General features: G+C 57.8%; 1 protein-coding gene and 1 pseudogene across 4 annotated transcripts in view; one reads left to right on the top strand and one right to left on the bottom strand.

Moving 5' to 3' along the window:
• The window catches only part of PODXL2 (podocalyxin like 2), a 39,493-nt gene that overhangs the window by 4,559 nt on the left and 11,309 nt on the right, over nt 1–23,625 (bottom strand). For all 4 annotated transcript variants that reach the window (XM_051852598.2, XM_070051011.1, XM_051852597.2 and 1 more), the window contains exons 3-4: nt 5,304–6,076; nt 4,761–4,835 (exon numbers count right to left, since the gene is read on the bottom strand). In XM_051852598.2, coding sequence (XP_051708558.2) covers nt 4,761–4,835; nt 5,304–6,076 — 848 coding nt within the window. The remainder of the gene's footprint in view (nt 1–4,760; nt 4,836–5,303; nt 6,077–23,625) is intronic.
• Nucleotides 7,486–7,967, top strand: LOC100359043 (large ribosomal subunit protein eL33-like; annotated as a pseudogene).

Genomic DNA, 23,625 nt, shown 5'->3' with positions numbered 1-23,625 from the left:
CTGGGTGAAGGTGCGCACTGTGGCCCAGTGGTCCCGCTGCTTACAAAGCATGCATGCCCCTGTCGTGTGCAGTGTCTGTCCACTGCCCATGCCCCACGTCCTCCTGGCACAAGCCCACACACCCACCGTGTCAGTTCTGCAAGGGCCTGATGGCCACAGCCTTTATACCGCCCATGTGCAGATGGGAAAATTCAGCGTCCATGGCAAGGGTGAAAAGCTCTGGCTTCAGAATCAAGTTAACCTGGGTCAAATCCTGATTCTGCCCTTTGGCGGCTCTGCGACCTTGAATAAAGTACTCTGTCTCCCTGAGCCTCAGTTTCCCACCTGTGAACGTAAGCAACGGTCCTGACTTCCTGTGAAGATGAAAAGTGCTTATTCAAGCTCGGTGCTGGGACAACTGGTTAACCCAGGGGAGGCGGAGAGGAAGGCTGAGACCCGCGCCGCACACCAGCCACCAAAATCATCCCAGGTGCACTGCGGATCTAAGGCTCAGCCAGGAGCACAGAGGATCTGGCCAGCGACATGCTGGGGCTGGGGGCCCTGAACACCCAGTTTAACAGCATGTGTGCACGTGTACTTGTGCCTATTACGCAGGGATCTGTGTGTATCAGCTCTTCTAAAAGGAGCTGGCAGGGGGCCAGCCCTGTGGCGTCGTGGGCTAAGCCTCTGCCTGTAGTGCTGGCATCCCATATGGACACCAGTTCAAGTCCCGGCTGCTCCTCTTCCAACCGAACTACCCCCGCACCCACATAGGAGACCCGGAAGAAGCTCCTGGCTCCTGGCTTCAGATCTGCCCGGCTCCAGCCCTTAGGGCCATGTGGGGAGTGAACCAGCAGATGAAAGACCTCCATCCCCCTCTCCCTCTCTCCCCCTCTGTCTGTAACTCTACCTCTCAAATAATAAATAAAATCTTTAGAAAAGGGAGGGGTCTGCAAGCAGTGACAGCCCCACAGCCAGGAGCACACCTGCCACTCAGATCTTGGTTTCCAGATCCCTTTCCTCATTGAACAGGAACTTGGGCCCCTCGGAGAAACGCTGAGTCAGGTTTCCTGTGCACACCCCCTTTGTACTCTCCCTGGGGTGGGGCAAGTGCAAAGCAGCCTGGGACACCCGGGGGGAGGGGGTGCATCACGCGCCCAGTGCTCCCCACTCAGTTGCCCAGTGCTTTGCGCTGCAGCCCTCTCTCGGCCAGCATCTCCCTCCCGCTCGTCTTTGCACGGGACTTGGCTCTGGTGGGCTGGGCACAGGATTAGAACCTCACGCCTCCGCAGCAGGCACTGTTCTAGCGCCTTCTAGAGCTGGGAGGTGACACTCGCCACTAGCACCTGATCCCCCCGGTCTTCCTGGGGGCGGGAGGATCTCAGAGCTTCCTCTGAGAGCTCAGGAACACGAGCGGAAGCTGCTCGTTTTTCTCCATCTTGAGGATGGAACGGCTGGACAGCAGCTGGATCAGGAAACACCTTTCCGGGGCGCGTGCTGCTCCCCTCCCTGTCTGTTTCTGAAGACGCGGGCTCCAGAGACCCCATCACTTTTGGTACACGCTCTCCTGTGGCTCTTGCACTACGCGATGCGCATTAAACACACAGGAGGGCGGCGGAACTGCTCCGGCTCGAAGCAGGCCCCGGGGCGCGACAGCCAATGCAACGCCAGACGCTGGGTCGCGTCCTGCGCGAGGGCAGAGGAAGCCACAATGAACGTTACAGGCGCCGCTGCAGAAGTCCAAGCAGGGCAGCCGCTGAGAGGACAGTCCTGTGCCTATTTTAATCTCCCGGTTCTGATCACGGTTCCAGGGTTAACTAAAAAAAAATTCTTGTTTTCAAAAAATACAACTAAGGTATTTACAGGTAGGGGCGAAACTTTTTCACGAGCGATTTGAGAAACTGCTGCACAAGCGGTAACACTGACCGAGGGGCACCGGGGAGTTCCTCGTTCTTTCTGTAAGTCTGCGACTGCGTCAGCACATGGAATTACAAAAAGCAAGCATGAAAATGAACGACACAGCAGGCAAGGCACGACGGAGGCCCCTCGGGAAGAAGGGCCTGGAGCCAGGTGGGGCGGGGGGTGTGAGGGGCCACAGGAGCTAATGAGAGGATGCTGCGAATTCGCCAATGAAGCCCAAGAAACACTGGGGCGCACACTCAGCCCAGCAGTTAGGTCGCCCCTTGGGACCCCTACAAGCCCAGACCCGAGCCCCAGCTCTGCCTCCAGCGCAGGCTCCCTGCGAACCTGCACCCTGGGAGGCAGCAGGTGACGGCTCAAGCGCTTGGGTCCCTGCCGTCCACGCAGCAGACTCGGATCCAATCCCAGGCTCCTGGCTTCAGCCCGATCCAGCCCAGCTGCTGTGGGCAGCGGGGGATGACCCAGCAGACAGGAGACCTCTGTCTGCCTCTCTGCCTTTCAACTGCAGTGAACAGTAAGAAGTGGAATCAGCACGGATCGGTAATAATAATGACTGATGCTCAGCCTCACAAGTCAGCAGCTGACCGCAGGGAGATGTGACCTCACATCTGTCGGGACGGCCACTACACAAAAACGACGACGACAGAAAAGACGACGCGGAGCAACCGCAACCCTGGCACTGCGCCAGCGGGGTTGCGACTCGGTGCAGCCACCGAGGAAGACAGGAGGGAGTCTAAGAATTAAAAGCAGAATGACCTACCACCCTGCCTCTGGGTCTAGACTCAAACGCACTGGAAGCAGGGTCTCCAAGAGAGCTCACGGCAGCATCGTTCAGAACAGACACAAGACAGAAGCCACCCCGGTGTCCACGGACGGAGGGACGGAGGAGCCCACTGCGCCCTCCGCACAGGCTGGCGTGCTCCGCAGCCTCCAAGGGGAAGGAAACTCTGACACGTGTCTCAGCACGGGTGAACCGGACGACTTTAAACCAAGGGAAGTGAGCCAGACGGAGGGACAGACAGCGCTGACTGCACGGATGTGCGGTCACCTAGCGCAGTCAGACTCACAGACAAGAGGTGGAAGGTGGGAGCCAGGGCCTGGGCGTGGGGGAGTGGGGAGTTGCTTGACAGCTATAGGATTTCAGTTTTGAAAATGGAAACTTCGGGGCTGGTGCTGTGGCACAGTAGGTTAATCCTCCATCTGTGACGCCGGCATCCCATGTGGCTGCCAGTTCGAGTCCCGGTTGCTCCGCTTCTGATCCAGCTCTCTGCTGCGGCTTGAGAAAGCAGAAGATGATGGCCCAGGTGCTTGGGCCCCTGCACCCACGTGGGAGACCCGAAAAAAGATCAAAGGCATCAGCTCAGCTCTGGCCATCGCAGCCATTTGGAGGGTAAAACAGAGCATAGAAGACGTTTCTCTCTGCCTCTCACTATCTGTAACTCTACCTCTCAAAATACATAAATAAAATCTTAAAAAAAAAAAAAAAGGAAAAAAGAAAATGGAAGCTTCAAGAGATCTGTTTGCCAACAATGTGAATGCGCTTGACACTGCCGACCTTAGAAACGGTCAATGCCAGGTTTTATGTTCTGTGTTTTATATCACAATAAAAATCCACCATAAAAATAAGGAAAATAGAATAAAAGCGATTCAGTATCTAGGCACTGTGTGGAAACCGAGACTCACGCTTGAGCCTCGACTGCTCAACACGCGTCCCAAAGCTTTGAGAGAGCCCCGTGCGCACGCTGTGGCGGCCAGGAGCCATTGTCCACGCCGAGGGCAGCGCGGACTCCCGCCTGGGGCAGGGACACGAGGCAGGGTCCTGCCGCACCACGAGGCGAGAAGACCAAGGACGCAGCGGCCAATGCGCAGAGGACCTCGCTGGCCACAAGCGAGGGATCGAGCACCAGCAAGAGGAAGGAACGCACGCATTCTGGGGAGCCCGCAGCTTCTACTGACGCTGTGGGGAGGACACGAGCCTCCGGCTGGCCCTCGCGTAGACGATGCCCGTCCCCCTCCCTCAACCCGCTGAGCACGGGCCAAGGGCTCAGGGTCTCAAACCGCCAGGGCCAGCACCAAGCCATAGGAGCCACAGAACATGGATCCTGGAAGCGGAGGGATGAGAATTTCCCGATCTGACACGCCGTGAAGAGCTGCACCCTAACCCCAAACGGGGAACACCGTGCAGCCGTGAGCTGTGCGCCCCGGAGCAGCAGCACCGAGCCCCGGTCCCCTCTGCGGGAGGGCACGAACGCCGTGCTGGGTCTGCGTGGACAGCCGCTGGATCCCAGCCCCCTCCCAGGGCTGCACAGCGGCCCTCGTCCCTGGATGAAGACTGCGAGAGATGGTTTCTAACCTGAGGGCGCCGGCCCGGCTGTGGGGACAGGGGCCATGCATATTAACATTGATGCACACGGCTTCACCTGTCCTCTGCCCCACCCTGGCTCCTAGAAACAGGACAGCCAGGGGGACACAAGCTCCTTGCAAAGACCATGACCTCGCCAGGAGGAAGGGCGGTGCTGCACGGGGCGGCCCCACGCCCCAGCTCGCAGCTCCTGGCCAGGTTCCGTCAACTCACTCAGAGACGCGAGTGCGTAAATCAAACAGCCGAGACCAAAGCAAAGGTGGAAACCACCCAGGCAGGGAGCAAACACCTTGCAGGAAGAGTCCCGCACTGTCAGAGCGAGAAGACGCTGCGCAGGGAACGAAACAACCGCTCTCGGGGTCGGGGTCAAGGGAGGCAGGGGGAATCTCGCTAGGAGAGCACGCCTCTTCTGTAGGCGGGAGTGCGGGCGGCCCTCCTCCCTAAGGACTAAGCCCCGCCCCGCCCCATCCCTGCTGACAGAGCCTGGCCCAGCACTCACGCAGTCTATGTTCTCGGTCATGTTCAGGATGATGTAGCTCTTCCCAGCCAGATTGCTCCAGTCCTTGCAGATCACCTGTCCAATGAGACAGAAGGAAGGGCAACGGTGAGGAGGGCAGCAGGAGGGGCGTCGGGGAGAGCGCCCTGGGCGGAAGCCAGCGCAGGCTCGCGGGGCTGCCAGCGTCTGCACGGGCAGGCCCAGGAGCCGGGAGTCTGAGCGAGAGAAGGCAGAGGGGCCTGCGTCAAGCAGCTGACTGCAGAGGGCGCCCGGCAGCAGGACTTCAACAGCAAAGCTGCTTTCCAACGCTCTGTGGGCCACACACACGGGCTGAGCGCCTGGGACACCTTTCCCTCCCTCGCGCTGTCCGGGGGTGCGCGTGCTTGGGAGAAACGGGGGTCGCAGGGAACAAACGGAAACTGGGCCAGACCCCGCCCCCCAGCTCAGCCACGGTCTCCGTGTGTGAGTGGCCGGGGCTCCTTGGCTGGCAGGTGCTACCACCTCGCCACGCTGGCCCGTGCGCGGCTGGGCTGCACCTGCGCTTACCTGAGTGGAGTCCCAGGGTATTCTGGATGGCGCTTCCACCGCCTGCCCTGGCTGCAGCTGCGGCTGCTGGCTGAGATCTTCTGGGCCCGAGGAAGCAGAGGAGGGCGTGGGCTCCACATCTCGGGGGGCCAGTGGGAAAGAGGCTGGGGTCCTGGGGTGAGGGTGACCTTCATCGAGGGCCTCAGCCCCACTGGGAGCTCCGGTGTGAGGGAACGGCGCCGAGGCCAGCTCCGCCCCTGGCCTGCCAGCCATCCCAGCTGCCCCCACAGTGGCCTCCTCGGCGGCTTCTGGGGGAGCCTCAAACTCCACCCCAAGCCCCGCAGCTGGCAGCATCGTGGCCCCTGCCTCCTGGCTGGTGAAGTCCCTATCCCCCAGGGTCAGTGAACTCGGGGTCACGGAGGGCGCTGACAGGCTGGGTTCCACGCTGTTCTCCACCTCCGCGCCTGACGAGGCCTGGTCCCCGGGGCCTTCGGGCCTGGGTGTGGTGGCCCCTGGTGTCTGGCGGCTGCTGGTGGGAGGAGCGTCGTGGGCAGGAGTCTTGGCTTCTTCTTGGGAGCCGCTCACAGGGAGCAGCTCTTCCTCCTCCTCCTCCTCTTCCTCCTCTTCCTTCTCCTCCTCCTCCTCCTCCTCCTCCTCCTCTTCAGGAGGCATACTCCAGGGGGGCTCAACGAGATTCATCTTGGGCAAGCCCGAGGGGAGGCTCGGTAGCTCTTGGGCCTGGCCACCGTCTTCCACGGAACCTGCCTTCTCGGTGAGGTCTGGGAAGACGTAATCTAGGGACAGAGACGACAGCGTTCACTGTTTCCTCCTGGGCTGAGTCAGAGCTCACTGAGAACGTAACGCACACATGGGGCAGGAGGGCATCAGACAATGATGGCTGTGCAGGCAGGGCAGGCAGGGGGGCTGGGCACAGGGCAAGGACCGTGCAGGAACCCAAGGGCCGGCCAGCCTTCAGCTTCCTTAGGCTAACAAGTGATGCAGTCGTCCCCCAGATCAGTGAGCGCGGGCGTGGAGAGGGGGCTGCACGCCTCAGGGTAGCCGGCAGCAGCTCCAGGCTCACCTTCCCAGGGTTTCCCCGTCTGCAGTCTCCCAGGAGGACCCCTGCAGCACCCGTCAGGGGCTCCCTGGGCCCCTCCCCCAGGGTACTGCTGAGGGGTCTTCCCAGTGAAATCCGGGAGGAGGCCTGAGGACCCTCTCACCCCAGCCACAGGGGAGGCCACAGGTCCGACCACCATCCGCATACTACAGGCCCAGTGAAAGGGGAGCCGAGAGAGGGGCTGGGGGCTGCGCCCAGAGGTTTCCAGGCCACTGCCGGCTGTGGCAGAGGGGTCTTCCTCCCCTGCTGTGCCCAGGAGCCACGTGAGGACCCAGAGCTCGCGGGAGGCCTCCTGGTTTGCACGGGGACCCCACTCTCCCTCAGGGTGGCCACTGACCGGTCTTCTGGAAATTCACTCAAAACAGAAGCCCGATGTGGGCAGCAGCTTTTACTGGTGCCACTTTGTTCCAAAATAGTAACTACCCAAGTCGGGTTTGAGGCGACCTTCTAGACGGGAGCGCAGAGGGAGGCGGTGACGGCAGACGGCCAAGTCCACTCACTCACCTCCCCTTCCTCCAAAACAGCTGTCACGTGACAGGAAGAACACTTAACTGGCAGCATGAAGGCACAAAGCTTTATTTATTTTTTTAATTGGAGGATGAGCTAGGCATCTGAGTGCTCATTTAAAAAAAAAATTACGACTTTGACATACGGAGAGTGGGATCTCACATCCACCAGTTCACGTTCCAGAGAAGCTAGGAGCCAGGAGCTCACCCACACGGGTGCAGACACAGCCACCGCGTGCACACCTGCGGCCTCCCAGGTGCAGATCAGCGGGAAGCTGGGCTCAGAGGCGGATGTGGGACTCAGATGCAGGTACTCCGGCGTGCGAGGGGGCACCCCACTGCCCGAGCACCGCCCCAGGGAAAACCCGCAGCTGCGTCTCCAGGGCATGGAAAGCAGAGCGGGGGAACAGATCATCTCTGGGCCAAAGGCAGCAATGGGGGACGCACAACTGCAGAAGTGACAAGGACACGGGACACGCGCGGAAGGACGGAACACCAGCGCAGCCTGGGGCAGCAGTCATCTTCTGAAAAGGGAGAGTTCTTGGACCTCGGACTTCCACTGCTGGAATTTTGAAATTCCACAGATAGAAAACTCAATGGCCATCTTGGAGACTGTGGAGGCCTGCAGGGAGCAGGACTTCTAGAAGGCAGCTATGTCTGGAAGACTGTGGTGCAAGGCCATTTTTGCTAGCTATAAGCGAGGTCTCCGGAACCAAAGGGAACACACGGCAACTGCTTAAAATCGAAGGTGTTTATGCTCGGGAGGAAACTGAATTCTACTTGGGCAAGAGGTGTGCTTATGTGTACAAAGCAAAGAACACCACAGTGACTCCTGGCGGCAAACCTAACAAAACCAGAGTAACCTGGGGAAAGGTAACTCGTGCTCACGGAAACAGTGGCGTGGTTCGTGCCAAATTCCGAAGCAACCTTCCTGCGAGGGCCATTGGACACAGAATCCGTGTGATGCTGTACCCCTCAAGGATTTAAACTATTGAAAAGTAAATAAATAAAAGTGGATTTGTTCTCTTGTAAAAAAAAATTAAAAAAAAAAAAAAAGAAAAACTCAGTGTTTCCAACGCCTGGAAGACAAAGTCGGGGAAAAGCCTCCAGGACAAAAGCAAAAAGAGAAAGAAGCTGAAAGACAGCCGACACTGAGGGTCCCAACGTCGAACCAGCACGGAGGAACCAAACCTCCTCCCAGGACAGGCCGGGTGAAGGTCCCCAGAGCGCTCACGCCCAACCCTGCTCTCGGGACACTGCACTGCTCTGAGCAAGAGAAGCTGGGAACAGCGAGGGAAGGCAGAGAGGAGAGCGCCCACAGAGACCCGGGCCAGGCATCCGGCCGCTGCGCACCCCGCCTCACCCCACAACGCAGAGCGGCTTCCATCCTGCTGCTCTGTTCACTGCTTCCTCCCTCCCTCCCCCTTTTTTTTTTTTTTTTTTTAAGATTTATTTATTTATTTGAAAGCGTTACAGAGAGAGTCTTCCACCCACTGGTTCACTCCCCAGACGGCTGCAGCAGCCAGAGTCGAGCCAGGATGAAGTGTAGATCCAGGTCTCCCACGTGGGTGCAGGGCCCACGCACTTGAGCCGTCCTCCACTGCTTTCCCAGACGCATCAGCAGGGACCTGGACCGGAAGTGGAGCAGCCAGGACTTCAGTCAGAGCTCCCGTGGGATGCCGGTGCCACAGCGGTGGCTTAACCACGTAAGCCCCAGTATCAGCCCCATGCAGTTTCTAATCCAGCTTCCTGCTAATGCACCTGGGAAGACAGTGGATGGTGGCCTCAGTGCTTGGGCCCCTGCCACCCACGTGTGAGGCCAGGATGAAGCTCCTGGCTCCTGGCTGTGGCCTGACCCAGCCCTGGCTGCTGCAGCCACCTGGGGAGTGAACCACCAAATGGAAGCGCACTCTCTCTCTCTCTCTCTCGCTCTCTCTCTCTCTTCCATTCTCCCTCTCTCTGTATTAATCTTCCTTTCAAAGAAATAAACAAATCCTTTTTTCAGAAAAATAAATCATCAAATTATCAAGCTTCTACTAACCCTAGACTGCAGGAAGAAAATTGAAAATGCAATAAAAATCCTAAAGGGTATTTATTTTGAACCAAAGGGTTTCATACCCAACTGAACCATTATTCCAGTGATGGCAAAGTCAGGTATTTTCATACCCGCGAGGACTTCACAGTCTCGCTATCTACAGATTCCGAGTGACTTAAGGAGGTTGTCCAGGAAGTCCACAACAGCAGACATGGAAAATCAAGGAACAGAGCAGTGCTCTGCGACTGCAGCTCAAGCTGCACAGAGGCCTGGGGGCGGCCGGCTCAGACCTGAGCAGGGATCCAGCGAGCTCTGGGGACGAGTGGATGCCCTGCGACAGGAGGCGTGGCGGAGAAGCCGAACGAGCCCTGGGACAGCCCAAAGCCCACTGCCACGTCTCACTGAGTAATAGGACGCCTCGTGAATGGCCCCTCCTGAGGGGCAGGGACCGCAAGGAGACCCTCCTCTGCTCCGGCCCTGCACACGCTCTGCAGGGCAGCTCACTGCTCCCAGGCACAACAGTCGCTACGGTGCCACAGCGACCTCACTGCTGGGGACACCCACGCCACCAGTACTGCCACGTCCAGTGTCACCTTTATGGACACGGAGGGACGCTCGAGACCCACGGGACCCGTGCGGGAGGCCGGCCTCACAGCAGCTGACTTCTGAGACACGACAGATCCCAAACAAAAGAGACCTCAGACAAACTTCTTATCTGCAGAAAGAGTCAGGAAGACACTACACCCATCGAGCAAGCACTAGAGAACTATTCTGCTTCAACGGCAGTAAGAACTTCCTAACAGCCAGATCTGCGCCTAATGAAAAGGCAGGCCGTAAGCCCACCGCCGAGACACTGGAGGCCCCCGTAGCAGGAACACTCAGTGCCACACTAACAGTCGGATGAGGGCTGTGGAGATACAGCCCAGGAAATCCTTGCACGCCCAGACTTCATTACTAGGAAATCAGCCCAACAGCGACGTGCAGGAACTAGGCGGAGGGGTGGCTTACTGAACGCAGCGCCGGGACAGACACAGCCAGGCGAGGACTCCGTAAGGGACAGAAGGGGCGGCTGCGCGTCAGGACCCTGAGGGAGCGCCGACCCAGCACTGAGCTGCGTGGGGAGAGGGAGGAAGTTAGTCCTGGCCAGGGGTGGGCGTGGCCATGCCAAGAACAGGGCAGGTGAAGCATCCTGGAAGCTCCCAGAGGCACTTGGGGCGGCCGTGGATCCAGCCAGGCCGGGACTGGCAGAAGACGGCGGAGGGCGACGTCCTCCCGGCAGAATCCCACTGGGGATTGGGGGGGGGGGGTTCCCAAGAGGGCAGGCCCACCACACCGCGCGTGCCAGCACAGCGGGACGCGGACTTGGCAAAGCCGGGGTCCCGGCATCTCCAGAGAGCGGCCGCTGCCCAGAGAACGCCCTGACCCGCCCCAGCGCTTCCCTTATCTTCAGCCTCAGTTTCCCACAACCAACAGTGGCTCAGGCAGGATGTGGAAAACAGAAACAATTCACATGGTTACAATAACTTCTGCCACAGTGTATTGCTGTCAGTATCCTATTTTATTAGCCATTACTGTTAAATCTTACTGTGCCCCATCGATAAACTAAGCTTCACCTAATACGTACGTACTCCCAGGGTTTGGCACTACCTGCAAGGCTATTTCTGGCACCCCTGGGAGTCCCAGGTACTGCTTGGGGATAAGGGGAGGCGACCCACCATCTCCTCAAGACAGCGCCACTGTGGGCCACGCCGCTGGCCACAGACCCGGGGTTCGGGAGGCTCCGCCCAGCTCACCTGCAGGTCCCGGGCTCCAGTTCTCACCTTCCATCACAGGAGGGCGTGGCTAGGTAGGACCACTCAGAGCCGTGCCAGCACCGGAACTGTAAACTCTGGAGCCGGTTTCTGAGAAACAGGCCTTACTATATTAACTGCAACTTCGCCGCCGCACACGGGAGCGAGACGGGATTCACCAGCTGGCACACACTGGCCGCAAGCAACCCGGCACCCAGCACCGGGAGCCAGGGGTCCTCGGGAGCCCGACTCCCGCCTGCTGCCTCCCACGCCCAGGGCCTGTGCCTCATGGGGAGAACGGGGCCTCCGACCACACACACGCTCCTCCTGCGGCTGTGCAGCAGCTTCTCGCTGGTCTCCCGGATGAGGCGACCGCTCCCGGGGTCCGGCCTGCACTCCCGCCCCCTTCCTCGGCAAGTTCTCATCCCCAGGACCGTCCGCTGTCAGCGAAAAATCCGCACCTCGGCCAAGCACTGCCCTTGCCCCAGCCTCTAAGTGACACTGGGTCCTGGGCTCCACCGCAGCCCCTGCCCACGGCTTCAGGCTCCCACGGTGCCCCCTTCTTTTCACCGCATGACCTCAGCTCTTGCGTGGACACGTGGACGGGGCGAAGGGCGGGCAGGGCAGGAGCAGCGGTGCAGCGGATCACGCGCCACTCGGGAGGCCGTTCTGCAACGTCAGACTGCTTCTCCCACGCCTCTGAGCCAGCTTCCTGCTAACGTACCTGGGAGGCGGCAGACGATGGCCGGCGCACTGGGTCCCCATCGCCCACGGGGGAGACCCAGACAGAGCTCCTGGCTACTGCAGGCACTTGGGGAGCAAACCAGCGGATGGAAGATCTCTCTCTGTGTCAGTTACTTTTCTTTTCAAATAAATAAATAAAGCTCAAAAAGAAAGAAAAAGTACAGGAAACAATGGAGCCTCTATGGACAAGGCCAGACACAACCTGAATTCTAGAAACGTCTCCTACACCAGAATCGAGAATTTCACGGGGAAGCCCAAGAGAGACACAGACCACTACGAACCAGCGGTGTGACCGAGTGTGCCACAGGCAGCACAGGGACAGGACAGGGCCCCGAGAGTGGCTGGTGAGCCCAGAGCCCAGTGGGAAACAAGCAGTGAGGGAAGCAGGCTTTGTCCAAGCGTAGACCTGACCTCTGCTCCGAACAACTGAGAAAGACACATTGCTTCTGTCACCCCTGCCCTAAGTGCGTAACCTGACTTTAACCTCGGGGAAACACGGGATAAACCTAAATTCAGGGACAGCCACCAAAATAACTGACCCATATGAGGGTCATGAAGCTGGCATGTTATGGAAAAACTATGCATGGATCTAAAAAATGTCTGCACTAAAATCAACTCATCTGGTAAACCCATTTTCCCATGCACACAGAACGATAAAGCCAAAGGGACCAACTGTTAACAGTGTGCATGGGAATCCTTGCTGCAGCTCTGGAGTTTTGTTTTCAGCCTGAGGGGTCACAGGCTTGAGAGAGAATCACCCTCCCAGTGGTAGTGAACGGCCTTGAGCCACCAGAAAGGACGGGCCGGGGCCAGCGCCAGCGGCCAGCAGCCGAAGCTCGGACCTCCAGGAGGTGGGACAGAGCTGCCCTGAGACAGGCGCACCACCTAGGCAGACAGGGGTCGAGTTGCCCCCCACGGCAGCCTGAGCAATGAAGAGTGGTTTGCAAGGACTCCAGTGGTGAGGGGCGGGCATGCCCAGCGGGCATTTGGAGGGCAAAGGAGAGCCAACGGGCACTGGAGGGTGAGAAACAAAGACGTGACACGGAGGAGAGAGGCGGGGATGCAGGAGACTGGAGAGAGGGAGGCGGGGAGAAGGGACGCGCCACGGACTCCCCAGGCCTCTCGGCCTGGCTCAGCAAGGCACACCATGCCGTGTGTAGGGCTGCAGCTCCAAACAGGGAGGCCCGTGCACCTGCAGCTCTAGGCTTCCCCTTCCTCCTGGGCTCAGCAGAGACCCTCAAAGAAGCTCCTTGAGTCTCCAGCCAAACTCCAAAAGCCTCTTGGACCAGGACCTGAGCACCCCCAGGGCCATACCTGCACATGGGTGCAAGCCAGCGCAGCCCACGGGGGACACGCTGCAGACAGCAGCGAGCCCTGTCAAAGGGCTGGCTCCGTGGAAGCAACGGCTCATGGCCCAGGGCAGGCAAAGGGCCCTCCACCACTCAAGTGCCCAGGGAGGGGCTCGAGACAAGGAACAGATCAGCAGCCAGGGACCACACGGTCCCCTAGGCTCTGTCACTTCGCTCCCATTACCGCTGGGGACGGCGCTGTGAAGTGACAGTCCCCTGGTGGCTTTAATTGGAAACTACATCTTCCCTGGAGCCCTGGAAGCAAGTCTCTAACCCCAGACTCAGGGCCCAGGTGGGTAAAGGAGGGCCCGCCTCCCGCCCCCTACAGACAGGGAGCTCTGCGTCCCGACGCCTGGCACGGCACAGAAGTAAGGCTATAAATCTCTTAGACTCGTGGTAGCTACAGCCGGTGTCTTGACACTTCCTGCCGTGGGACCCCGAGCCAGGGGCACGAGCTGACAAGCAGCGTCACTGCCCCTCCCCGGTCCCTCTGTGCCTCCGTGACCACAGATCTCTTTGAAGCTGGGCCTGGATCCAAGAGTGGTTAACAGTGAGAGCCCAGATGCGCTTCGCAGCTGCGTGGGCAGGGAGCGGCTGGAATTCAGGGTTCTCTTGGCTTTGGCCAAAGGACAGGCCCCTGTCCCCAACACCAGACACCAACGCTGTGGCCCGATGACCAGATAATGCACGTGACATGCCCCTCCCTGCGCCCCGGGAAGGCACGCTGTGTGTCTGCTCTTTAAGCACCTACACGGCCCTGCCACACACGAAGCCTCGGAGGCCCACCTGACGGACACCCCAGCCTCCTGCAGGAGACTAAGCCTAGCAAACACGGGCTGGCAATCACCTTCACGAACACGTCCAGGCCTCCTTCGAGGGGCACGTCGGCATGCATCGCTGGCTCTACTCCCAGCAGGAACACCTGCGAAAATTATCAAGGCCACACTGGACTTCACCTCTGTCTGGGCAGCCATCATCTTAGGGATGACCTTTGGTCTCAGCTGAAATATTCATGAACTGATTCTTGTGTTCAAAATTAAAAACAGGCCTCAGGGCCCAAGCCCTTGAAAGACCACTTTAAATGTCCTCTTAGGCTAACGTCAAGTGACTGAAACAGCCCCTGAGGATAGCTCTCAGGCCAGTTATTAAACCAAGTGCTGACGCAAAACCACGGGAAGTTCAAAATGGGTTTGTATTCAACAGAGGTGCGAAGGAAGACGCTGTTAGTGGTCTTTTAATGGTTAACCTTGGTGGTCATCAAAGAGACCTAAACAATTACCAAAATGTTTAGACAGGGGCATAGTGGGTAAAGCCGCCACCTGCAGTGCCAGCATCCCATAGAGTCCTGGCTGCTCCACTTCTGATCCAGCCCTGGGCTGTGGCCTGGGAAAGCAGTAGAAGGTGGCCCAAGTGCTTGGGCCCCTGCACCCGCATGGGAGACCGGGAAGAAGCTCCTGGCTTTGGATCAGCCCGGTTCTGGCCGTTGCAGCCATATGGGGAGTGAACCAGCAGATGGAAGATCTCGATTTCTCTCTCTCTCCCTCTCTCTCTGCCTCTGCCTCTCTGTGACTCTGCCTTTCAAACAAACAAATCTTTTTTAAAAAGAAGTCTGACTACAACCTTGACAAACACGCATGTGTCTCACATACAGAAGCAGACACTGGTGCTGGGTGGAGCAGGAACAGGACTCAAACCACTGGGCAGATGGAACCAGGACATAAGCCTCAGCCGTTCTCACTCACTGCCCAAAACAAGACAAACCTGGGGACGTATTCCTTGCTCTTGAATCTCACGTGGGTCTCACACCCTACCCTGCACTCTCTTCCAGGTTCCCAGGGCCCCGCCCAGTTCCAGGAATTCCCTACCCCCACCCCTAGCCCTCCTTATAAAAAGGCCTGGCCCCTGGGGGTCCAGGCCTTCTGCCCCGCGTTCCATCAGTGCGCATGCAGGCAGCTGGTCACCCACCTCTACAAATTTTCTCTGCAGAAATTTGGTCTGGCTGTAAATTCGTACACTGCCTCCTCTCTGTTCTGCACATCTTCTCCTAAAATGTTGGTTCCCCGTGTGAGGAGGCACCAATCTACAACTCTTCCTCACAACCAATGGGAACAGAAACGGGCTACGCTTGGGGAGGGCTACTGGGCAGTATGAGCGAAAAGCTCGAGAAACAAACATTCTGAACAGAAACTGCCACTCAGGAACGTGCCCTCGCGAAACCCCCGGGGTGCTCCCGCGGCCTGGCTTCAGGTCTCCCACCACGGTTCACGTAACAAAAGCCTGACTGTGCACCTCAAAGGAAAACCACCATCAGAGCGTGCCGTGCCTACTGTTAGGAAAAGAGGCGCAGAATAGAGAGGTGTCCTTATTCCACCACCTGTGACTGCAGATTTCTAGTGTAGCCCACCAAAGATGAGGGACGGAGCACCCCCTCAAAGGTTCCCTCTGGTCAGCTTTAACACACAGCAGGAGGAAGAGGACGCTAGGCTGTAGGAGCAATGTCAAGAGAGGCGGCAGGCCAGTCAATGGCTGCCTCGCACAGCAGACTGCACATCTGCGATCACGGAGACCCACAGGCCAGCCCACTGCACTGGGTTTCGGTGTGGAAAGCCAGGGCTGCAGCCGAAGTCAGCTGATGGAGAGCCTGGCAGCTCTGCCAGCCAGGAGTTGGGTCACTGCAAACAGACCTGCCCTGGAGTCGGAGGGCTCCCGTCAGAGCCAGAGCTTGTTAGCTCTGAGCTGAAGAGCCCTTCGCTCGGCCCGGCTTCCGAAGTAACCGCCGCTGCGGAGGGGACGGCCAGGCAGGGTCAGCAACACTGCAGGCAGAACTGTTAACTGATGTCTCCTGAGCCAGCTCTCCTCCCAGGCCAGCCAGGTGATGGAAGTCAGCAGGGTGCCTCCCTTAGGACGTATCCCAAGTATATAGGGCTGAGCCTCAGAGCCGGCAAGGCCTTGAGGCCCACCTGACGACGTTCAAGCCTGTGTCAGTTGCTATTCACCTCTCAACGAAAGAGCTTGCTCGTGGTGTAGGCACCTCTCTTAGGGCCTCCCACAGGGACTCTCTCCGCGGTTTTAGAACCTCAGTGGCCGTGCACATGACACCTCCGATGGAAGCCGTTTCTGCAGCTGGCACTGCACCCCCCTGGAGGAGCCCCCTCCTGCTGCACCCCTGCCTTGTCCCCCCTGCCAGCAAGCAGCAGCCAGAGCAGTCATGGCCCAGTCCCCCTAACAGAAGTTAGGGTTTCAATCTTGGGGAGATGGAATGGGAGGAGTCAAGTGGGTAACAGGTCAGGGGATCCCTATGGAATTCGGGGTGGAAAATATGTGCTTCCTTCCCCACAACTTTATCTTCCTCAAGAACAAAGAGGCCGCCCTCCTTCCTTCAGAATCTCCCAGTTCACCGTGAGAACAGCAAGGGAGCGAACAGGTCACCCACCCCACCCTCTGGATGGTTTCTGTTTTACCAGGAGCAGCCAGACAGGATGGAACACTGTAAGCCAGGCCTTTTGATGGGCTTTGTCCCGCCTGGGAACCTAATGCCAGTCTGATTGTCAGCTTTTTCTCCTTCGAAATTATACTTAAAACCCCACTACCACCAGCCCCTTTGGGATTCTTTCCTCTCTTGGAAGCCCCCTCCTGGAGCAGCCGGCCCCCACCCCGCTGGGGACTGGCACAGAAGCGAGAAGGTGCTCCTGGGCTCTGTGTGCCCTGCAGGCATCAGCCCGCCCTCCCGAGCTCACTCTGCCGCAGACACAGTCACTGAACAGAGCATTTCGGGTCCCAGCAGACAGCTGCTTTGATGATCGGGCTCCTCCCAAACTCATTCCAGGCACTGATAACTAAAGCACTCCAGTATGGACGACTTCCTGCCGAGAGGGGGCAGCGTCTCCAAGCAGAAACCGGAGATTTAGCTCTGCCACTTAAATTAACCACGGGAGTCAGTGCCACTTTACATCTCTAACCCAGTTTCCTTAGCTGTAAAACAGAGACCAATCATGCATGCTTTTACAGACTTTATCGTGCGTGCAGACGCGGACAAAGCTTCAGCACGCCTGTCAATGTTCCTCACGCAGCCGCGATGCGGTGCACACACTCCCCGTCTCAGTCGGCCAAGGGCTCCTCGGTTCTTTGGGAGATTCTCCACCTCTCCTTGTGGTTCAGGACTGGGGGCCCTGCCCCGGCGTCTGGGGTGGCTCAACACAGTCGTGGGCAGTCCATACCCACAACCGGGTGAAGGGGTTACCGGGGCTCCCCAAGCCTGCACCCAGGACCAGCCTGTCTGCACGAGGGTGAAGCCGGCGGGGAGGCAGGGCAGAAGCAAGCGAGGTGGGCTCTGCCATGCGGGGCTCAGCCCTCCAGGACCGGGCCTGCTGGAGCTGCACACCTATCCCACAGGAAAAGCCCACCTGGGTAGGCCCCAGGCCTTGTCTTTTCTCGCAGAACACAGCAATCTGCTTGCTCACCAGGAAAATCGAAACTGCACGCCAAGATGACTTTCTTAAGGAACCTGACAAAGGAGACGGGTGGAGGGCGCACGGGGATGGCCCTGGGACGCACAGCCGGGAGCCCATTCGTAAGCACCAGCGGTGGTCCGTGAGCCCCGGATGTAGTTCACGGCTGGCGGGGGGGGGGGGGGGCAGTGCGCGCCCCACTCCTGACTCGGCTGAGCCTGCTCGTTAGGAAAATGGCGCAGTTTTATCTATGGCGCGATCTACACCCTGACACCATGCTAGGCTCTAGCCCCCCCCCCGCCACTGCTGGAAGCCTGGTGGCCACATGGCCCAACCACCGGTGCCAAGCTCCACCCCCATCCTAATGGGATTCGCTGCTCCTGCTTCCCTGGCCGCCCCCTGGCCAAGTTTTAAAAGGGCCTGTTCCCGAGCACGTGGCTCTATCGGCTCCTCTCGTCTGCTCTCCTCTCCTCTCCCCCTCTCGTCTCTCTTGTCTCCTCGCTAGCTCCTCTCCTCTCTGTTTCTCTCTTACAGTCTCCTTCTCTCCCTTTCCTCCCTTCTTCGCCCCACCCCTCCGGTCTGCTGCAGTTTCCCCAATAAACCTCTTCCCTCACTCCGGTGTCTGGTGTTTCGTGACGGCCTAACAGCTCTTTCCACCTAAAATGGCCCAGAAGCACCGTGTGTTGAAGTAGAAAAAGACCGCAGTGTATTCTCCACCGGTCTCATTACAGCCTGAGCCGAGTATAGAAAAGCACCCCCCCTGCCCCCGCCCAGGTCCCCAGCCCAGCAGGACTCCCACCAGCGGCTTGCCCGCCCGCCGGACTGCAGGGGGCAGCACAGAAGGGGAGGGCGGCATCAGGCCACGCACGAGAAAGGAGCTGCGAGGCCGAGTCCCAGGGACAACAGAGCAGGCACGTGCTGTGCTCCCTGGCCAAGCAGCCAGCCTGGAGGCAGCGCGCTCAGCGGGCACGGGCCGCACGCTGGGCTCTGCTGCACGCAGCCTGTGCGACCCCTGGTGGGCCCTGAGCCCCGGCCTCAGCTGCACCACGTGTCAGGCAAAGGCAGTAGCCGCCGCCTGGCTGGCCTCACTGCATGGCTGCGAGGTTCAAACCAGCTCAGTCTACAAAGTTCTACAAGACAACGGCGGCCTCTCCCTGCAACACCGCCAAGCCAAGGGGCCACGTGCACGGGGTCTTCAGGGAGTTCACGGAAAATGTCTTGTAAAAGAACCACGCAAGGATGTCAAGTTCCTTACATCAGCACAGACTTATCTTTCCACTTTGTTTTCCACAAACGGTCTGAGGTGTCCCCCGAGAAAGAGCAGAAGCTTTGGGGTCTGACAACCTGGTTCTTAGCTAACAGCTGGGCTGCTGCCCCCTCGCTAAGCCTGTCTGTTCACTGCTCAAATGGGAGTAAGAATACAAACCCGTTTCTTCGGTGAACTGAGAACCCGTACCTCCTAACTCCTAACGGGTGCCCGGCACACAGCCGGGGTTCAGGGCGTGGCAGGCAGCTTGGCTGGTGATGAGCTGATCGAGGGGGACTTTCCCAAGGGGAGCCGCGAACGACTCAAAGAGCTACTGGTTGGCAATCGGACCCGCCCGCAGCCAGGTTTTCAGCTGCATGACGTTAGCAGCGTCCCCAGCGGAACGCACTTGGCAGAGTCTAGAATCTGCACGGATTCCCCCGGGGTGGGCTCCCAGCGGTCCCTTCTGACCTGAAGGGCAAGGGCGGTACACCCTCCCCCCAGAGACGTCCCAGGCGGCTGGGACCCAGGCTGTGTGCCAGGAGAGCAGAGAGCCGCAGGAGTGGCCCACGGCATCCTCTGCCTCGTCGGTGAGCCAGCTGCCACAACACTTGCCTGCCTCTGCCACGTCCTCATCCAACACCACCGAGGTGCCGGGACGGCCTGCTCGGTTCAAGGTTACTGCCAGCACTTAGGGACGTCCCCTTTGCGGGGTGAGTTAGGAAAGGGCCCTCCTCCCACCCAGCCAGGCCTGGTGCACGGGTGGTCCTGACTGAGCAAGTGCCCTGGGTGTGGCACCACCTACGTAACCTCCTACAGTGGCCCTGCTCGCTCAGGCCTCTATGGCTACGGGAGGGATGGAGAAGAGCTCCCTAAGCAGGTGGGCTGCCAGGAAGGAAGGCACTGTACGTCCAGGGAACGGCCTGGGCTGTCAGGAGCAGACACTCATTCTAGACCCGGCCTCAATGCACAAAGCTGTGCACCCTCGGGCAAGGCACTCAGCTTCCAGGGTGTCGTCAGTTCAAGTCTGCTAGCGTCAGGGATAAAGCTGCTGATTAAATGAGCTAATCGGATGGACAGCAGACAGGGGAAGGCGAGGAGGCTCGGGGAAGGCTGGGGCCACACCACGCGGAGCATTTTCTGAGATGCTAAGAAATTTAATCTTTATTCCTTGGGCGCTGGGGTTCCAGAAGGTGTTTAAGAAGATGGGGGGGGGGGTGGGCAGCAGCATTCAGCTAAGCAGTTGAGACACCTGCATCCCCCATCAGCGTGCCTGGGGTCCACACCCGCTCCTGCTCCAGCTTCCTGCCAATGCAGCCCGAGAGGCAGCGGCGATGGCTCAAGTCATCAGGATCCTGTCACCCACGCAGGAGACCTGGACTGCACTCCTGGCTCGTTGCTTCAGCCCTGGCCACTGGGGGCATTTGGGGAATGAATTGGCGGACGGGAATGCACTCTGTGTGTTTCTCTCAAATTAAAAAAAAAAAAAAAAAAAAAAAAAAAGAACAGATGGGCGTCCGCAGCTGTTTCAACCCCAGGCGGTACGGAGAAGGGCCTGCGAGGGGCAGGAAGGCCTGTGGCCAAGGGCCCACGGAGAAGACGAGCAGTGCATTGAGGACAGCAGGGCCCGGGAGCCACCCCACACTCGGATGTGCAGGCGGAAGGGCCACGTGCAGCCGCGGTGAAGACCGCAGAGGACTGGGGCGAGTGACAGCTAGTCCCGAGAGACCTGGAGAAGCCAAGGGACGGGACAGGAGCCAGGGAATGGGAGGAGGGACTGCGGTCTGCCCGTCAGCACTCGGGAGTACCCACTGCAGTCCTGCACAGGCCCAGGGCACACCACTGCCTTCTCCACAGAGGCTCTCAGGCTCTCGGGAACGAGACCCGAGGACACAGAACTGGGCGGTGCAAGGCAGGGGGGCGCTGTTCTCAAACAGCAAAGGGATGGATTTATCCGTGAACCCACTGCGGCTGTCAGGGGTCTTCACTGTGAAAACCAAACTGGGTTCCTGCCTTACACCACACTCCCAGCTACAACCGCTACAGCCCCACGTGAAGATCCAGAGAAAGGAGGGATAAAGGTGCACAGATCTCGGGGAGGGGCAGGCGTCTCCAAACACAAAGCAAACGAAAGGACGTAAAAACATCTGACTCATTTCAGAACAAAGTGTAAGCTGACAAAATATTGAATTTCTGTATGCTGAAAATTACCACAGTAAGATTAAAAAATGACAAACGGAAAAGGTGTTTGGGGGCGGGTGTTGTGGCACAGCAGGTTTAGCTGCTGCCTTTGACATGCTGGCTTCCCATAAGAGAGCAGTTCGAGTCCCGGTTGCTCCACTTCCGATCCGGCTCCCTGTTAATGCACCTGGGAAGGCAGCGGAAGACGACACCCTGCATGGGGAAACCCCAATGGAGCTCCTGGTTCCTGGCTTCAGCCTGGCCCAACCCAGGCTGTCACAACCATTCAGGGGAGTGAATCAGTGGATGGAAGCTCTCTCTTTCTCTAACCCTGCCTTTCAAATAAACAAGCCTTTAAGAAAGGTATTTTCTGTATATGTCAGAGACAAGTGAGTATCCACTCCATATGATGATCTGAGCATGGGGCCAGCGCCGTGGCTCACTTGGTTAATCCTCCGCCTGCAGCGCCGGCATCCCATATGAGTGCCGGTTCTAATCCCGGTTGCTCCTCTTCCAGTCCAGCTCTCTGCTGTGACCTGGGACTGCAGTGGAGGATGGCCCAAGTGCCTGGGCCCCTGCACCCACACGGAAGACCAGGAGTTCCTGGCTTCGGATCAGCACAGTGCCGGCCATAGCGGCCATTTGGGGGGTGAACCAGCAGAAGGAAGGAAGACCTTTCTGTCTATAACTCCACCTGTCCAAAAAAAAAAAAAAAATGTGTGCAGTGATAAGAGCACGTTGACGCCGCAGGGACACAAATGGGAAGCATTAAGAACTAACACCTGGGGCCAGTGCTGTGGCTTAGCAGGCTAAGTCTCTGCCGGTGGCACCGGCATCCCAGATGGGTGCCAGTTCGAGTCCCAGCTGCTCCACTTCCCATCCACTCCCTGCTCATAGCCTGGGAAAATAGTGGAAGAGGGTCCAAGGGCATGGACTCCTGCCCCCATGTGGGAGACCCGCAAAAAGCTCCTGGCTTCAGATCCGCCCATCTCCGACCACTGTGGCCAACTGGGGCATGAATGAGCAGAGGGAAGGCCTCTTCCTCTCTGTAACTTGGCATCTCAATAAAATAAATAAATAAATAAATAAATAAATAAATAAATAAATAAATCTGGGAAAAAAATAAAACCAAACTAATACCCACAAAGTGCTTCATATGTGCCAAGCTGCATACTAATACTTGAAATGGCTTCCTGCGCTGGAAACTCACAGCCCTGCGGGACAGGCGCGATTACCTCCAAGGCACCGATTAAGCTGCCTGCCAAAACTCACATCGCAGCACTGGAACTGTGGGACCCGCCTGACTGCAAAGCTTCTTCTTTTAACTACACTATGCTTCAAATCAAAAAGATCTATAAATAGGTATTATTTCTATACAAAAATGCATTATTCATACAGATTATTCAAGTATATTTTATCAGGAATCTTCAAAAACATCATGGAAAATACATATTATGAAAAAAAACTATGCATAGATTTCTAAATTTTTTTGACCCAAAATAAGTTTTCATCTTATTTTTCCATGAACTTTGTGAAACTCTTGTATGTTACATATGATTATACTATTTATTATATTCATCATAGAGACAGAATACATATTTTTAAAGACTTATTTACTTATTCAAAAGGCAGGGACACACAGACTGATCTTTCGTCTGTTGGTTCACTTTCCAAATGGCTGCAATAGCCAGGCCGGGGTCAGGCCAAAGCCAAGAGCCAAGAGCTCCACCCTCTTCTCCCACATGGACGGCAGGGCCCAAGCACCTGGTCCCTCACCTGCTGCTTTCCTAGGCACACAGGCAAGATGCTGGCTCTGAAGAGGCGCAGCCAGGACTGGAACTGGCACTCGATGTGGGACACCGGTGTTGGAAGCAGCTGCTCGATGGGCTGCGCCACAATGCCAGCCCCAGGAGGTGGCGTCAGCGGCCACTCCCAACACTGGCACCCACACCACAGTGCCAGTCTGAGTCCTGGCTGCTCCTCGTCGGAGCCAGCACCTGGCTAGTGTTCTCTGAAGAATATATATATTCTGTGTAATGCTTACTTATATCATGAATAAGACACAACTTATTCACAATCAAAGCCCTGATAATTTCTCCTATCAAGCTGAGAAAGGTTTCTCAATGACAAAACTCTGTTGGGAAGGATTCACAGCACTGACGCCCGGCCCACGTGTGCTGAGCTGCACAGGGACAGACCTTCAGCAGGGCCAACAGTTCACTGTGGCCTTTGCACAGATCAGCGCCTGTTTGCTGTCCAGGTCTACTTTCCCACGTCCATGGATCCTGGCCCTGGTCGGGAAGCCGGTGGACCAAGGCCACAGGATCCCATGCCCTGGCTTCCTGCAACTGAGGCTGGGGGTCTGCTCTCCTGGTTTCCCCACAGAGCCACCCACTCTCACATCCCTCCCTGTAGGCCCCTTTCACCGGCCACTCCTTGTCTCTTGGGGCTCAGATGTGACCGCTCAGCTGCTGCTGCTCCTGGATCCTCTGGGTTTGTGTCCCCACAGCGTTCTAGGTAAGCCCTCCGTGGACCATCTTGATCGGATGGCGTCACCGACAGGACGCTGACTGACCCATCTTCTGACCTAGCGATTTTACTCTAGAAATGTACCCTAAGGAAACAACCAGCGAAGTGCAAGGATTAAACCTGGACGCAGCTTCTGTGTTGGCAGGGAACTGGTGTCATCATTCGATGACCCACAACATGACATAACACGTAGTCATTAAAAATCGGGTTACACAAAAGGGTGGCCACTGATGTGGAATAAAAGTGTCCCTTACGACTCCAGTTCTGCACACAGCGGTGATGGGAAGGACAGACCCCAAACTGTGAGTGCTGATGATCCTCCAGCTGTGGGATTATGGGTGGTTTTTTTCTTCTATGTATTGTTTTTTTTATTTCTCAGATTTTCTACAAGGTTTATG

Source organism: Oryctolagus cuniculus, chromosome 10 (genome assembly GCF_964237555.1).
Source record: "Oryctolagus cuniculus chromosome 10, mOryCun1.1, whole genome shotgun sequence".
Lineage (NCBI taxonomy): Eukaryota > Metazoa > Chordata > Mammalia > Lagomorpha > Leporidae > Oryctolagus > Oryctolagus cuniculus.
This window is presented reverse-complemented; position numbering and strand designations above follow the sequence as displayed.